Here is an 18834-nt window from a genome sequence, read left to right as displayed (position 1 = left end):
GTATGTGAGCATTATTATTTATTCTAGTCTGTATCTGTTGTGGAGGGTAGTCTTATGATCTGAGCAATGTTAGCTTGGTATGTGGGCATTATTATTTATTCTAGTCTGTATCTGTTGTGGAGGGTAGTCTTATGATCTGAGCAATGTTAGCTTGGTATGTGGGCATTATTATTTATTCTAGTCTGTATCTGATGTGAAGGGTAGGTTTATGATCTGAGCAGTGTTAGCTTGGTATGAGGGCATTATTATTTATACTAGTCTGTATCTGTTGTGGAGGGTAGTCTTATGATCTGAGCAGTGTTAGCTTGGTATGTGGGCATTATTAATTATTCTAGTCTATCTGTTGTGAAGGGTAGGTTTATGATCTGAACAGTGTTAGCTTGGTATGTGGGCATTATTTTTTATTCTAGTCTATATGTTGTGGAGGGTAGTTTTATGATCTGAGCAATGTTAGCTTGGTATGTGGGCATTATTATTTATTCTAGTCTATCTGTTGTGAAGGGTAGGTTTATGATCTGAGCAGTGTTAGCTTGGTATGTGGGCATTATTATTTATTCTAGTCTGTATCTGTTGTGGAGGGTAGTCTTACGATCTGAGCAATGTTAGCTTGGTATGTGAGCATTATTATTTATTCTAGTCTGTATCTGTTGTGGAGGGTAGTCTTATGATCTGAGCAATGCTAGCTTGGTATGTGGGCATTATTATTTATTCTAGTCTGTATCTGTTGTGGAGGGTAGTCTTATGATCTGAGCAGTGTTAGCTTGGTATGTGAGCATTATTATTTATTCTAGTCTGTATCTGTTGTGGAGGGTAGTCTTATGATCTGAGCAGTGTTAGCTTGGTATGTGGGCATTATTAATTATTCTAGTCTATCTGTTGTGAAGGGTAGGTTTATGATCTGAACAGTGTTAGCTTGGTATGTGGGCATTATTTTTTATTCTAGTCTATATGTTGTGGAGGGTAGTCTTATGATCTGAGCAATGTTAGCTTGGTATGTGGGCATTATTATTTATTCTAGTCTATCTGTTGTGAAGGGTAGTCTTATGATCTGAGCAGTGTTAGCTTGGTATGTGGGCATTATTATTTATTCTAGTCTATCTGTTGTAAAGGGTAGGTTTATGATCTGAGCAGTGTTAGCTTGGTATGTGGGCATTATTATTTATTCTAGTCTATCTGTTGTAAAGGGTAGGTTTATGATCTGAGCAATGCTAGTTGTACAGTGTTTGCTAATGGGTCACTAAGCTAGGAGAGTGGTAGCAGTAAAAGAGAACAGGATTCAACGGGGTTTTCTCCTAAGGCGGTCAGCTTACGCTGGTTTGGATTCAGAGGCATGAGGTGGGATCAGTTACTTATTAAAGTTGTATGCTAGGTTGTTTAACCCTGCTGATATTTTGTTAATTTATGTTGGGGGTAATGACTTGGGTTACATGTCCCAAAAAGATTTAGTAGATTGGATCAAGTGGGATATCAAGAGTTTATTGTCTTTAATCCCAAATCTGTTGATAATTTGGTCTGAGATTAAGTCAAGGATTACTTGGAGGGTGGTGTGGGACGTGAAAAAGCTGGCTGCTTCCCTTAGGAAGGCGACTAGAATAGTGAGCAGTTTTTTAATGGGTTGGGGGGACGTCGATTCGGCATGTTGAATTTGAAGGGGAGTCAGTGAAACGTTTTTTTTTGCGGGATGGGGTTCATCTAAATGAGGTTGGACTGCATTTATTCAATTTTAATGTTAAGGAAGGGTTTATAATGATTCTGTATTTGTGTATGTTCTGGGAAGTATGTCAGGAGCTAGGTGATTCTGTATTTGTGTATGTTCTGGGAAGTATGTCAGGAGCTAGGTGATTCTGTATTCGTGTATGTTCTGGGAAGTATGTCAGGAGCTAGGTGATTCTGTATTTGTGTATGTTCTGGGAAGTATGTCAGGAGCTAGGTGATTCTGTATTCGTGTATGTTCTGGGAAGTATGTCAGGAGCTAGGTGATTCTGTATTTGTGTATGTTCTGGGAAGTATGTCAGGAGCTAGGTGATTCTGTATTCGTGTATGTTCTGGGAAGTATGTCAGGAGCTAGGTGATTCTGTATTTGTGTATGTTCTGGGAAGTACGTCAGGAGCCAGGTGATTCTGGGAACTGGTTATTATGTAAGAGCAGATTGAGAAATTGTAGAATTTTGCTGGGTATAAATTTAGCTGAGCACACTGACTGTCACATACCCTGTGACACAATGGTCAGCATGAGGGGCCCTTTCACAGCCGTCATTCTGCTCTGTATCTCATCTCTTGTAGTCTCATTCCCATGGTAAGTGCTTTGTATCTATCATGAACAGCTTCTGCTGGATATTATAGGTTTGTATGTTCTTATATATGTGTATGTATGCTTGTATGTTCACGTGTGTTTATATATGTATGTATGCTTGTATGTGCATGTGTGTTTATATATGTGTATGTATGCTTGTATGTGCTTGTGTGTTTATATATGTGTATGTATGCTTGTATGTGCATGTGTGTTTATATATGTGTATGTATGCTTGTATGTTCACGTGTGTTTATATATGTATGTATGCTTGTATGTGCATGTGTGTTTATATGTGTATGTATGCTTGTATGTGCATGTGTGTTTATATATGTGTATGTATGCTTGTATGTGCATGTGTGTTTATATATGTGTATATATGCTTGTATGTGCACGTGTGTTTATATATGTGTATGTATGCTTGTATGTGCATGTGTGTTTATATATGTGTATGTATGCTTGTATGTGCATGTGTGTTTATATATGTGTATGTATGCTTGTATGTGCATGTGTGTTTATATATGTATATGTATGCTTGTATGTGCACGTGTGTTTATATATGTGTATGTATGCTTGTATGTGCATGTGTGTTTATATATGTATATGTATGCTTGTATGTGCACGTGTGTTTATATATGTGTATGTATGCTTGTATGTGTATGTGTGTTTATATATGTGTATGTATGCTTGTATGTGCACGTGTGTTTATATGTGTATGTATGCTTGTATGTGCACGTGTGTTTATATGTATATGTATGCTTGTATGTGCACGTGTGTTTATATATGTGTATGTATGCTTGTATGTGCTTGTGTGTTTATATATGTGTATGTATGCTTGTATGTGCATGTGTGTTTATGTATGTGTATGTATGCTTGTATGTGCATGTGTGTTTATATATGTGTATGTATGCTTGTATGTGCATGTGTGTTTATATATGTGTATGTATGCTTGTATGTGCATGTGTGTTTATATATGTGTATGTATGCTTGTATGTGCTTGTGTGTTTATATATGTGTATGTATGCTTGTATGTGCACGTGTGTTTATATATGTGTATGTATGCTTGTATGTGCATGTGTGTTTATATATGTGTATGTATGCTTGTATGTGCTTGTGTGTTTATATATGTGTATGTATGCTTGTATGTGCATGTGTGTTTATACAGGGAGTGCAGAATTATTAGGCAAGTTGTATTTTTGAGGATTAATTTTATTATTGAACAACAACCATGTTCTCAATGAACCCAAAAAACTAATTAATATCAAAGCTGAATAGTTTTGGAAGTAGTTTTTAGTTTGTTTTTAGTTATAGCTATTTTAGGGGGATATCTGTGTATTTAGTTTGCGATATTACCCACCTATACTATACCTCAGTGATTTTTAACCTTTTTTTGCCGTGGCACACTTTTTTACATTAAAAAAATCCTGTGGCACACCACCATCCCAAAATTTAAAAAAAATCCCACATTGTAGCCTAATACAGCATATATATATACACATACACACAAACACACACATTCTGTATGTATTGTGCTGTTATGTCATGCCTCCTACAAACTACCCCTGCACTGGGAGTAAAAAACAAGCAAAGTTTAAAAAATATGTCACACTGTTGTCAGTCTGCCGTGGCACACCTGAGGATCTCTCACGGCACACTGGTTGAAAAACACTGCTATACCTGACTATGCGATATTACCCACCTATACTATACCTGACTCTACAATATTACACACATATACTATATCTGACTCTGCAATATTACCCACCTATACTACAGGGAGTGCAGAATTATTAGGAAAGTTGTATTTTTGAGGATTAATTTTATTATTGAACAACAACCATGTTCTCAATGAAGCCAAAAAACTCATTAATATCAAAGCTGAATAGTTTTGGAAGTAGTTTTTAGTTTGTTTTTAGTTATAGCTATTTTAGGGGGATATCTGTGTGTGCAGGTGACTATTACTGTGCAACTTAACAAAAAACAAATATATACCCATTTCAATTATTTATTTTTACCAGTGAAACCAATATAACATCTCAACATTCACAAATATACATTTCTGACATTCAAAAACAAAACAAAAACAAATCAGTGACCAATATAGCCACCTTTCTTTGCAAGGACACTCAAAAGCCTGCCATCCATGGATTCTGTCAGTGTTTTGATCTGTTCACCATCAACATTGCGTGCAGCAGCAACCACAGCCTCCCAGACACTGTTCAGAGAGGTGTACTGTTTTCCCTCCTTGTAAATCTCACATTTGATGATGGACCACAGGTTCTCAATGGGGTTCAGATCAGGTGAACAAGGAGGCCATGTCATTAGATTTTCTTCTTTTATACCCTTTCTTGCCAGCCACGCTGTGGAGTACTTGGACGCGTGTGATGGAGCATTGTCCTGCATGAAAATCATGTTTTTCTTGAAGGATGCAGACTTCTTCCTGTACCACTGCTTGAAGAAGGTGTCTTCCAGAAACTGGAAGTAGGACTGGGAGTTGAGCTTGACTCCATCCTCAACCCGAAAAGGCCCCACAAGCTCATCTTTGATGATACCAGCCCAAACCAGTACTCCACCTCCACCTTGCTGGCGTCTGAGTCGGACTGGAGCTCTCTGCCCTTTACCAATCTGGCCACGGGCCCATCCATCTGGCCCATCAAGACTCACTCTCATTTCATCAGTCCATAAAACCTTAGAAAAATCAGTCTTGAGATATTTCTTGGCCCAGTCTTGACGTTTCAGCTTGTATGTCTTGTTCAGTGGTGGTCGTCTTTCAGCCTTTCTTACCTTGGCCATGTCTCTGAGTATTGCACACCTTGTGCTTTTGGGCACTCCAGTGATGTTGCAGCTCTGAAATATGGCCAAACTGGTGGCAAGTGGCATCTTGGCAGCTGCACGCTTGACTTTTCTCAGTTCATGGGCAGTTATTTTGTGCCTTGGTTTTTCCACACTCTTCTTGCGACCCTGTTGACTATTTTGAATGAAACGCTTGATTGTTCGATGATCATGCTTCAGAAGCTTTGCAATTTTAAGAGTGCTGCATCCCTCTGCAAGATATCTCACTATTTTTTACTTTTCTGAGCCTGTCAAGTCCTTCTTTTGACCCATTTTGCCAAAGGAAAGGAAGTTGCCTAATAATTATGCACACCTGATATAGGGTGTTGATGTCATTAGACCACACCCCTTCTCATTACAGAGATGCACATCACCTAATATGCTTAATTGGTAGTAGGCTTTCGAGCCTATACAGCTTGGAGTAAGACAACATGCATAAAGAGGATGATGTGGTCAAAATACTCATTTGCCTAATAATTCTGCACTCCCTGTATATGTGTATGTATGCTTGTATGTGCATGTGTGTTTATATATGTGTATGTATGCTTGTATGTGCATGTGTGTTTATATATGTGTATGTATGCTTGTATGTGCATGTGTGTTTATATATGTGTATGTATGCTTGTATGTGCATGTGTGTTTATATATGTGTATGTATGCTTGTATGTGCACGTGTGTTTATATATGTGTATGTATGCTTGTATGTGCATGTATGTTATATATATGTGTATGTATATGTGTGCTTATATGTGTATGTATGCTTGTATGTGCATGTGTGTTTATATATGTGTATGTATATGTGTGCTTATATGTGTATGTATGCTTGTATGTGCATGTGTGTTTATATGCTTGTTTGTGCATATGCATGTGTGCTTATATGTGTATGTATGTTTATATATGTGTGTGTATGCTTGTATGTGCATGTGTGTTATATATATGTATGCATGCTTGTATGTACATGTGTGCTTATATGTGTATGTATGTTTATATATGTGTATGTATATGTGTGCTTATATATGTATGTATGCTTGTATGTTCACGTGTGCTTATATGTGTATGTATGCTTGTATGTGTACGTGTGCTTGTATGTGCATGTGTGTTTATATATATGTATGTATGCTTGTATGTGCACGTGTGCTTATATGTGTATGTATGCTTGTATGTGTACGTGTGCTTGTATTGTGTATGTATGCTTGTATGTGCACTTGTGCTTATATGTGTATGTATGCTTGTATGTGCATATATGTGTATGAATGCTTGTATGTGCACATGTGTTTATATGTGTATGTATGCTTGTATATGCATGTGTGCATTTGTATGAATGTATATGTATGTTTGTATGTGCACGTGTGCATTTGTATGAATGTGTATGTTTGTAGCACATATGTGCATATATGTGCATGTATGTGTGTGTGTGTCTATGTATGAATGTGTATGTATTTGAATGTGTGTATTTATAAGTGTATATGTATAATTGTGTGTGTATATGGGGCCTATTTATGATGGTGCAAGCGGACATGATCCGATATAGCGGATCATGTCCGCTGCACATCGATAAATGCCGACAGCATACGCTCTCGACATTTATAATTGCACCAGCAGTTCTTGTGAACTGTTGGTGCAATGCCGCCCCCGGCAGATTGGCCGCTAGCAGGGGTTGTTAATCAACCCGATCGGGTTGATTTCTGGTGATTTCTGTCCGTGGCCTCAGAGCAGACGGACAGGTTATAGAGCAGAGGTCTTTAGACGGGACATCAAGCTACGTGCAGAGCTTGCTAAATATGCCCCTATATGTGCATTTATGTGTGTGTATGTTTATATGTGTGTATGTTTATATGTGTGTGTGTGTTTATATGTGTGTGTGTTTAAATGTGTGTATGTTTATATGTGTGTTTATTTATATGTATGTGTGTGTTTATATGTGTGTATGTTTATATGTGTGTGTGTGTTTATATGTGTGTGTGTTTATATGTGTGTATGTTTATATGTGTGTGTGTGTGTTTTATATGTGTGTATGTTTATATGTGTGTGTATGTTTATATGTGTGTATGTTTATATGTGTGTGTTTATATGTGTGTATGTTTATATGTATGTGTATGTTTATATGTGTGTGTATTTATATGTATGTTTGTGTTTATATGTGTGTATGTTTATATGTGTGTATGTTTATATGTATGTGTATGTTTATATGTGTATGTGTATTTATATGTATGTGTATGTTTATATGTGTGTATGTTTATATGTGTGTATGTTTATATGTGTGTGTATTTATATGTATGTGTGTATGTTTATATGTGTGTATGTTTATATGTGTGTATGTTTATATGTGTGTGTATTTATATGTATGTGTGTGTTTATATGTGTTTATGTTTATATGTATATGTGTGTTTATATGTGTGTGTATTTATATGTATGTGTATGTTTATATGTGTGTATGTTTATATGTGTGTATGTTTATATGTGTGTGTATTTATATGTATGTGTATGTTTATATGTGTGTGTATTTATATGCATGTGTGTTTATATGTGTGTGTATTTATATGTATGTGTATGTTTATATGTGTGTATGTTTATATGTATGTGTATGTTTATATGTGTGTATGTTTATATGTGTGTATGTTTATATGTGTGTATGTTTATATGTGTGTATGTTTATATGTATGTGTATGTTTATATGTATGTGTATGTTTATATGTGTGTGTATTTATATGTGTGTGTATGTTTATATGTGTGTATGTTTATATGTGTGTGTGTTTATATGTGTGTATGTTTATATGTATGTGTATGTTTATGTGTGTATTTATATGTGTGTGTATGTTTATATGTGTGTATGTTTATATGTGTGTATGTTTATATGTGTGTATGTTTATATGTGTTTGTGTATGTTTATATGTGTTTGTGTATGTTTATATGTGTGTGTGTATGTTTATATGTGTGTAAGTTTATATGTGTGTGTATGTTTATATGTGTGTGTGTATGTTTATATGTGTGTGTATGTTTATATGTGTTTTATATGTTTGAGTATGTTTACATGTATGTGTATGTTTATATGTGTGTGTATGTTTATATGTGTGTGTGTATGTTTATATGTGTGTGTATGTTTATATGTGTTTTATATGTTTGAGTATGTTTACATGTATGTGTATGTTTATATGTGTGTGTATGTTTATATGTTTGAGTATGTTTACATGTATGTGTATGTTTATATGTGTGTGTATGTTTATATGTTTGAGTATGTTTACATGTATGTGTATGTTTATATGTGTGTGTATGCTTGTATGAAAATGTGTATAATATATATATATATATATATATATATATATATATATATATATATGTGTGTGTATTTGCATATGTGTATTTATATTTGGTTGTATAAGTATGTATGTATAAGTATGTATGTATACATGTTTATATGTGTCTGTGTGTATAAAAATGTATGTATACATGTTTATATGTGTCTGTGTGTATAAGTATGTATGTATACATGTTTATATATTTGTGTGTGTATAATTATGTATACATGTTTATATGTGTCTGTGTGTATAGGTATGTATACATGTGTATATGTGTCTGTGTGTATAAGTATGTATGTATACATGTTTATATGTGGCTGTGTGTATAAAAATGTATGTATACATGTTTATATGTGTCTGTGTGTATAAGTATGAATGTATACATGTTTATATGTGTCTTTGTGTATAAGTATGTATGTATACATGTTTATATATTTGTGTGTGTATAATTATGTATACATGTTTATATGTGTCTGTGTGTATAAGTAAGTATACATGTTTATATGTGTCTGTGTGTATAGGTATGTATACATGTTTATATGTGTCTGTGTGTATAAGTATGTATGTATACATGTTTATATGTGGCTGTGTGTATAAAAATGTATGTATACATGTTTATATGTGTCTGTGTGTATAAGTATGAATGTATACATGTTTATATGTGTCTTTGTGTATAAGTATGTATGTATACATGTTTATATATTTGTGTGTGTATAATTATGTATACATGTTTATATGTGTCTGTGTGTATAAGTAAGTATACATGTTTATATGTGTCTGTGTGTATAGGTATGTATACATGTTTATATGTGTCTGTGTGTATAAGTATGTATGTATACATGTTTATATGTGTCTGTGTATATATTATATATATATATATATATATGTGTGTATATATATATATATATATGTGTGTGTGTGTATATATATATATATATATATATACTGTTATGGTATATCCCGGATACCAAGGGCTAATACCAGATGAAAGATGCTCTGAATGTGGGATCAGCAACTCACAACCCAGCTAATTCCCCCCCCCCCCTCAAACATGAGACCAAGCTCCACATTGAAGGTTAAAACAGAATGCACTTTATTGAGGGCTATATGCCCAGTATTTATGCAGGTCTGACCCCAGATGGGGGGTTGAAAGAATATTGTACATTAGATAGAGGGAAAACACCCTTTGACATGATACAATAGAATTACATTACTTAAGCAGATAAACAATTTAGTCTTTCTTATCACTTGGGCGTCTGCTCTCTGGATGTGATTAAACAATGTGAATGTTTATCACTAAACTTAATTACAGTACACAATAGCTGAGGCTAGCAACCTTGTCTTTAGAAAATAGCTTCTTAAAGCTGAACAAAGTTAACTCTTTCAGTACTGACAGAAGGGTCTGTCACATAGCTCCCTCCTAGTGGAACACTCCGGCAGACCCGGCTTGACCCTTTGGTGGGTCAACCTGGGGATGACCGGACTAGGAGGTGGTAGGAATGTCAGTTTGCCGGGACAATCCATCTGTATTCCCTTTATGAGAGAGAATTCCTGCCCGTATAAATAAAGGGTTCAACTTCCTCAGTGCCCAGACTAGGGCTAAACAGTCCTTCAAAATCTCATCGGCTTCTTTACGTGGTTTTTGTACCTGCTCTTTATAGGTATCCACAATCCCTTCATACTGACATAGGGTGCCCTTGAGTTTCTGCACCTCACTATGAGCCAGCGTCAGCTTCTCCTCCAGTGTCGCTAAGTTTGTCTTTAATGTTTCATGTTCCACTCTCTAGCTGGTGTTTTCTGCAGTCTGTCGGTGCAGCTTGTCTAGCAGAGATTAATGTTCTAAACGCGCTTTTTCCTCTGCGCTCCTCTTCTCTCCCGCTAGCACTGTTACGTGATTGTTTATCATGACCATTTCATCCTCTACTTGACTCTTCTCCTTCATCAGCGCATTGTAACGGGACTTCCACGTATCAATAGCGGATAGAGATTTACTGAGCTCAGCGTCCTGGGGCTTAGCAGCAGGTGAGTCTGTCTCTGCGGCACGGATTTGGGCACGGGTAGGCACAGGGTTAACATCGGTGGGACCCATGGGAGCATAGGCAGAAACAAGGGGGGCCAAGATATTTCCAAGGAGAACATCAGCAGGTAAGTCCTTCTTGACCTCCACATTCACAGGTCTAACGCCCCCTCCTCAATCCAAATGTACCTGGGCAACAGGTAGGCGGAACACAGCGCCCCCTGCTACCCTCACATCCACAGTGTCTCCAGTGTGCTGTTTCTCAGACACCAAGTTCTTTTGAAGCAAGGTCATGGTAGCACCAGTATCCCGTAGACCACTGACCTCCTTCCCATTCACTTTAACCAGTTGTCGGTTATTCCGGTGGGCAGCTTGCACGGGGTCTTCTTCATGTAGGATGCCCCAGAATTCTTGCTCTTCTACGTAGTGGGCCGCAGGCTGAGGGTTACGTGGGATTCCGCCGGCGGGTCTTCTCCAGGACTGTGCTTGGTTCGCTGCGTTTAGGGGACACTCTGGTCTTTTGTGCCCTAGTTGCTTATATCCAAAGCACCGAATAGTTTGTGAGTAGCCCCGCGAATTGAACCGGGCTCTCTGAGGGTAGTTCGTGGCCGGAGGCCATGTGGTATAGTGGTGCGCCGGGGGTTGGTAACAGCTGCTGGGGTGACTGGGGGGTCTGTACTCCACTCTGGCAGGGGGCTTAGTGGTAGCAGTGTCCAGTTTGCGGGCATCTGTATACTCATCTGCCAAGCAAGCCGCTTCATGCAGGGTGGAGGGTTTACGGTCCCGAACCCACTCTCGAACTCCTGCGGGTAACTTGTCGAAGCAATGTTCCAACAGGAATAGCTGCAGCACCTCTTCCCCAGATACGGCTTGGCACCCCGCTATCCAGTGAGCTGCTGTGCGGTGCACCTTACATGCCCACTCAACGTAGGAATCACCAGCTAGCTTAACAGTGTCTCTGAACCGCCTCCTGTATGCCTCCGGTGTAACCGCATACCTGGAGAGCAGAGCCTCTTTTACAGCATTATAATCCCCAACTTCCTCATCTGGAATGGCCCAAAAAGCCTCGTTGGCCCGGCCGGATAATTTTCCGGATAATATCATTACCCAGTCCTCTGTGGGTACCTTGTGTAGTGCACATTGCCTCTCAAAATCCGCAAGGTACCCATCAATCTCTCCTTCTGTTTCCAGGAAGTTTTTAAAAGCTGCAAAATTTACTTTTCTCTTTTCCACTGGGGTTGCTGTGACTTGGGCTGCTGCAGCGCCGCTTTGGTGAAGTAGGTTGGCCTCCACAGCTGCTATGACCCGGTCGATAATTTCCGCAGATGGGTTGGGGCCATAATGTGCCAGTCTTATTTTGACAGCCCGGTCAAAGCTTGCTTCTTCGGGGGTTCTGTCTGATATGCTGAGCCCATTGGTTCCTACGGTCCCTGGTACTCTTTCCATCTTTGTCAGTATTGTAATAATCCCCCTCTTCCTGAGGTTACTGGCTTGTGTAGTTGCTCTTCTGGGCGATGAGGATCATCCCGTCGCTTGCCACCAATTGTTATGGTATATCCCGGATACCAAGGGTTAATACCAGATGAAAGATGCCCTGAATGTGGATCAGCAACTCACAACCCAGCTAATTCCCCCCCCCTCAAACATGAGACCAAGCTCCACATTGAAGGTTAAAACAGAATGCACTTTATTGAGGGCTATATGCCCAGTATTTATGCAGGTCTGACCCCAGATGGGGGGTTGAAAGAATATTGTACATTAGATAGAGGGAAAACGCCCTTTGACATGATACAATAGAATTACATTACTTAAGCAGATAAACAATTTAGTCTTTCTTATCACTTGGGCGTCTGCTCTCTGTATGTGATTAAACAATGTGAATGTTTATCACTAAACTTAATTACAGTACACAATAGCTGAGGCTAGCAACCTTGTCTTTAGAAAATAGCTTCTTAAAGCTGAACAAAGTTAACTCTTTCAGTACTGACAGAAGGGTCTGTCACATACACACACACACGTTTATATATTTTTGTGTGTATAAATATGTATGTATACATGTTTATATGTGTCTGTGTGTATAAGTATGTATATATACATGTTTATTACTGTCTGTGTGTATAAGTATGTATGTATACATGTTTATATATCTGTGTGTGTATAACTATGTATACATGTTTATATGTGTCTGTGTGTATAAGTATATATATATATATATATATATATATATACACACACACACGTTTATATATTTGTGTGTATAAGTATGTATGTTTACATGTTTATATGTGTCTGTGTGTATAAGTATCTATATACATTTATTTATATATATTTATATATTTGTGTGTGTATAAATAGTGATGTCGCGAACTTAAAATTTTCCGTTCGCGAACGGCGAACCGCCATTGACTTCAATAGGCAGGCGAATTTTAAAACCCACAGGGACTCTTTCTGGCCACAATAGTGATGGAAAAGTTGTTTCAAGGGTACTAACACCTGGACTGTGGCATGCCGGAGGGGGATCCATGGCAAAACTCCCACGTAAAATTACATAGTTGATGCAGAGTCTGGTTTTAATCCATAAAGGGCATAAATAACCTAACATTCCTAAATTATTTGGAATAACGTGCTTTAAAACATCAGGTATGATGTTGTATCGATCAGGTAGTGTAAGGGTTACGCCCGCTTCACAGTGACAGACCAAACTCCCCGTTTAATGCACTGCAACAAAGATATGAGTGGTGGCACTGGGCAAGTGGGCACAGTATACGCTGTGAGCCTGACACAAAAAAGCAGACTGATGTTTCACAGTCCAAAAAGTTTTTTGTTTTTTTAAATGTACACTTACACTACTATTAAACAAGATATGAGTGGTGGCACTGGGCAAGTGGGCACAGTATACGCTGTGAGTCTGACACAAAAAAGCAGACTGATGTTTCACAGTCCAAAAAGTTTTTTGTTTTTTTAAATGTACACTTACACTACTATTAAACAAGATATGAGTGGTGCCACTGGGCAAGTGGGCACAGTATACGCTGTGAGCCTGACACAAAAAAGCAGACTGATGTTTCACAGTCCAAAAAGTTTTTTTTTTTTTAAATGTACACTTACACTACTATTAAACAAGATATGAGTGGTGCCACTGGGCAAGTGGGCACAGTATACGGTGTGAGCCTGACACAAAAAAGCAGACTGATGTTTCACAGTCCAAAAAGTTTTTTTTTTTAAATTTACACTACTGTTACACCAGATATGAGTGGTGGCACTGGGCAAGTGGGCACAGTATACGCTGTGAGCCTGGCACACACGCTGGCAGGCAGACAACTGCAATTAGATTACACAAGCAGACTGATGTTTCACAGTCAAAAATTTTTTTTTTTTAAATTTACACTACTGTTACACCAGATATGAGTGGGGGCACTGGGCAAGTGGGCACAGTATACACTGTGAGCCTGGCACACACGCTGGCAGGCAGGCAACTGCAATTAGATTACACTAGCAGACTGACGTTTCACAGTCAAAAACGTTTTTGTTTTTTTTAAATTACACTACTGTTACACCAGATATGAGTGGTGGCACTGGGCAAGTGGGCCTGGCACACACGCTGGCAGGCAGGCAACTGCAATTAGATTACACAAGCAGACTGATGTTTCACAGTCAAAAAAGTTTTTTTTTTTTAAATTTACACTACTGTTACACCAGATATGAGTGGTGGCACTGGGCAAGTGGGCCTGGCACACACGCTGGCAGGCAGGCAACTGCAATTAGATTACACAAGCAGACTGATGTTTCACAGTCAAAAAAGTTTTTTTTTTTTTAATTTACACTACTGTTACACCAGATATGAGTGGTGGCACTGGGCAAGTGGGCCTGGCACACACGCTGGCAGGCAGGCAACTGCAATTAGATTACACTAGCAGACTGATGTTTCACAGTCAAAAAAGTTTTGTTTTTTTTTAATTTACACTACTGTTACACCAGATATGAGTGGTGGCACTGGGCAAGTGGGCACAGTATACGCTGTGAGCCTGGCACTCACGCTGGCAGGCAGGCAACTGCAATTAGATTACACTAGCAGACTGATGTTTCACAGTCAAAAATTTTTTTGTTTTTTTAAATGTACACTTACACTACTATTAAACAAGATATGAGTGGTGGCACTGGGCAAGTGGGCACAGTATACGCTGTGAGTCTGACACAAAAAAAGCAGACTGATGTTTCACAGTCCAAAAAGTTTTTTGTTTTTTTAAATGTACACTTACACTACTATTAAACAAGATATGAGTGGTGCCACTGGGCAAGTGGGCACAGTATACGCTGTGAGCCTGACACAAAAAAGCAGACTGATGTTTCACAGTCAAAAATTTTTTTTTTTTTTTAAATGTACACTTACACTACTATTAAACAAGATATGAGTGGTGCCACTGGGCAAGTGGGCACAGTATACGGTGTGAGCCTGACACAAAAAAGCAGACTGATGTTTCACAGTCCAAAAAGTTTTTTGTTTTTTTAAATGTACACTTACACTACTATTAAACAAGATATGAGTGGTGGCACTGGGCAAGTGGGCACAGTATACGCTGTGAGTCTGACACAAAAAAAGCAGACTGATGTTTCACAGTCCAAAAAGTTTTTTGTTTTTTTAAATGTACACTTACACTACTATTAAACAAGATATGAGTGGTGCCACTGGGCAAGTGGGCACAGTATACGCTGTGAGCCTGACACAAAAAAGCAGACTGATGTTTCACAGTCCAAAAAGTTTTTTTTTTTTTAAATGTACACTTACACTACTATTAAACAAGATATGAGTGGTGCCACTGGGCAAGTGGGCACAGTATACGGTGTGAGCCTGACACAAAAAAGCAGACTGATGTTTCACAGTCCAAAAAGTTTTTTTTTTAAATTTACACTAATGTTACACCAGATATGAGTGGTGGCACTGGGCAAGTGGGCACAGTATACGCTGTGAGCCTGGCACACACGCTGGCAGGCAGGCAACTGCAATTAGATTACACAAGCAGACTGATGTTTCACAGTCAAAATTTTTTTTTTTTAAATTTACACTACTGTTACACCAGATATGAGTGGGGGCACTGGGCAAGTGGGCACAGTATACACTGTGAGCCTGGCACACACGCTGGCAGGCAGGCAACTGCAATTAGATTACACTAGCAGACTGACGTTTCACAGTCAAAAACGTTTTTGTTTTTTTTAAATTACACTACTGTTACACCAGATATGAGTGGTGGCACTGGGCAAGTGGGCCTGGCACACACGCTGGCAGGCAGGCAACTGCAATTAGATTACACAAGCAGACTGATGTTTCACAGTCAAAAAAGTTTTTTTTTTTAAATTTACACTACTGTTACACCAGATATGAGTGGTGGCACTGGGCAAGTGGGCCTGGCACACACGCTGGCAGGCAGGCAACTGCAATTAGATTACACAAGCAGACTGATGTTTCACAGTCAAAAAAGTTTTTGTTTTTTTAATTTACACTACTGTTACACCAGATATGAGTGGTGGCACTGGGCAAGTGGCTTGGCAGGCAGGCAACTGCAGTTAGATTACACAGGAAAAAAAACAACAAAACAATAGACTGATGTTCTAGCCCTAAAAAGGGCTTTTTGGGGTGCTGTACTTACAGCAGAGATCAGATGAGTCCTTCAGGACTGTAGTGGACACTGAATACACTAGCCTAGCTATCAATTTCCCTATTAAATCAGCAGCAGCTACACTGTCCCTCCTCTCACTAAGAATGCAGCTTCCGAATGAATCTAAAATGGCTGCTGTCCAGGAGCTGGGAGGGTCTGGGAGGGAGGGAGGATCTGCTGCTGATTGGCTGGAATGTGTCTGCAGACTGTGAGATACAGTGTCAAAGTCTACTCAATGATGACGAATAGGGGACGGATTGAACATCGCATATGTTCGCCCTCCGTTGTGAACGCGAACAAGCTATGTTTGCTGGGAACTATTTGCCGGCGAACAGTTCGCGACATCACTATGTATAAGTATGTATGTATACATGTTTATATATTTGTGTGTGTATAAGTATGTATGTATACATGTTTATATGTGTCTGTGTGTATAAGTATGTATATATACATGTTTATATATTTGTGTTGTATAAGTATGTATGTATACATGTTTATATATTTATGTGTGTATAAGTATGTATGTATACATGTTTATATATTTATGTGTGTATAAGTATGTATGTATACATGTTTATATGTGTCTGTGTGTATAAGTATGTATATATACACATGTTTATATATTTGTCTGTATAAGTATGTATACATGTTTATATCTGTCTGTATGTATAAGTATGTATGTATACATGTTTATATATTTGTGTGTGTATAAGTATGTATGTATACATGTTTATATATTTGTGTGTGTATAAGTATGTATGTATACATGTTTATATATTTGTGTTTGTATAAGTATGTATAAATGTTTATATGTGTCTGTGTGTATAAGTATGTATACATGTTTATATGTGTCTGTGTGTATAAGTATTTATGTATACATGTTTATATATTTTTGTGTGTATAAGTATGTATGTATACATGTTTATATATTTGTGTGTATAAGTATGTATGTATACATGTTTATATGTGTCTGTGTGTATAAGTATGTATATATACACATGTTTATATAATTGTCTGTATACGTATGTATACATGTTTATATGTGTCTGTGTGTATAAGTATGTATGTATACATGTTTATATATTTGTGTGTATAAGTATGTATACATGTTTATATGGGTCTGTGTGTATAAGTATGTATATATACACATGTTTATATATTTGTGTGTATAAGTATGTATGTATACATGTTTATATCTGTCTGTGTGTATAAGTATGTATATATACATGTTTATATATTTGTGTGTGTTCATAAGTATGTATTTTTTACATGTTTATATATTTGTGTGTGTATAAATATGTATACATATTTATATGTGTCTGTGTGTATAAGCATGTATGTATACATGCTTATATGTGTCTGTGTGTATAAGTATGTATACATGTTTATATTTGTATGTAAATAAATGTGTATGTATACATATATGTGTGTGTGCATAAGTATATATGTAAACTTGTTTATGTGTGTTTACATAAGCATGAATGTATACATGTGTATATGTGTGTGTATAAGTATGTATGTATACGTGTTTATATATGTCTATGTATCAGTATGTATGTATACATGTTTATATGTGTATGTGAATACATTTGTATGTATAAATATATGTATGTGTGTGTATACAAGTATGTATGTATACATGTTTATATGTGTATGTCTGTGTATAAGTATGTATGTATGCAAAGATATGTATATATATATCTTGTGAACTGTTGGTGCAATGCCGCCCCCGGCAGATTGGCCGCTAGCAGGGGTTGTTAATCAACCCGATCGGGTTGATTTCTGGTGATTTCTGTCTGTGGCCTCAGAGCAGACGGACAGGTTATAGAGCAGAGGTCTTTAGACGGGACATCAAGCTACGTGCAGAGCTTGCTAAATATGCCCCTATATGTGCATTTATGTGTGTGTGTTTATATGTGTGTATGTTTATATGTGTGTGTGTGTTTATATGTGTGTGTGTTTATATGTGTGTATGTTTATATGTGTGTGTGTGTTTTATATGTGTGTATGTTTATATGTGTGTGTATGTTTATATGTGTGTATGTTTATATGTGTGTGTTTATATGTGTGTATGTTTATATGTATGTGTATGTTTATATGTGTGTGTATTTATATGTATGTTTGTGTTTATATGTGTGTATGTTTATATGTGTGTATGTTTATATGTATGTGTATGTTTATATGTGTATGTGTATTTATATGTATGTGTATGTTTATATGTGTGTATGTTTATATGTGTGTATGTTTATATGTGTGTGTATTTATATGTATGTGTGTATGTTTATATGTGTGTATGTTTATATGTGTGTATGTTTATATGTGTGTGTATTTATATGTATGTGTGTGTTTATATGTGTGTATGTTTATATGTATGTGTGTGTTTATATGTGTGTGTATTTATATGTATGTGTATGTTTATATGTGTGTATGTTTATATGTGAGTATGTTTATATGTGTGTGTATTTATATGTATGTGTATGTTTATATGTGTGTGTATTTATATGCATGTGTGTTTATATGTGTGTGTATTTATATGTATGTGTATGTTTATATGTGTGTATGTTTATATGTATGTGTATGTTTATATGTGTGTATGTTTATATGTGTGTATGTTTATATGTGTGTATGTTTATATGTATGTGTATGTTTATATGTGTGTATGTTTATATGTATGTGTATGTTTATATGTATGTGTATGTTTATATGTGTGTGTATTTATATGTGTGTGTATGTTTATATGTGTGTA

General features: G+C 37.0%; 1 protein-coding gene across 1 annotated transcript in view; it reads left to right on the top strand.

Moving 5' to 3' along the window:
* Positions 1–2187: 2187 nt before the first annotated feature.
* Positions 2188–18834, top strand: part of HPX (hemopexin) — a gene marked incomplete in the record, with an annotated part of 182505 nt that continues 165858 nt past the window's right edge. The window contains 1 exon segment of the mRNA XM_053708845.1: positions 2188–2295. Coding sequence (XP_053564820.1) covers positions 2222–2295 — 74 coding nt within the window.

The sequence above is a fragment of the Bombina bombina genome, chromosome 3 (genome assembly GCF_027579735.1).
Source record: "Bombina bombina isolate aBomBom1 chromosome 3, aBomBom1.pri, whole genome shotgun sequence".
Classification (NCBI taxonomy): Eukaryota; Metazoa; Chordata; class Amphibia; order Anura; family Bombinatoridae; genus Bombina; species Bombina bombina.
The sequence above is the reverse complement of the archived record's forward strand: the minus strand, read 5'-3'. Positions and strand labels throughout refer to the sequence as shown.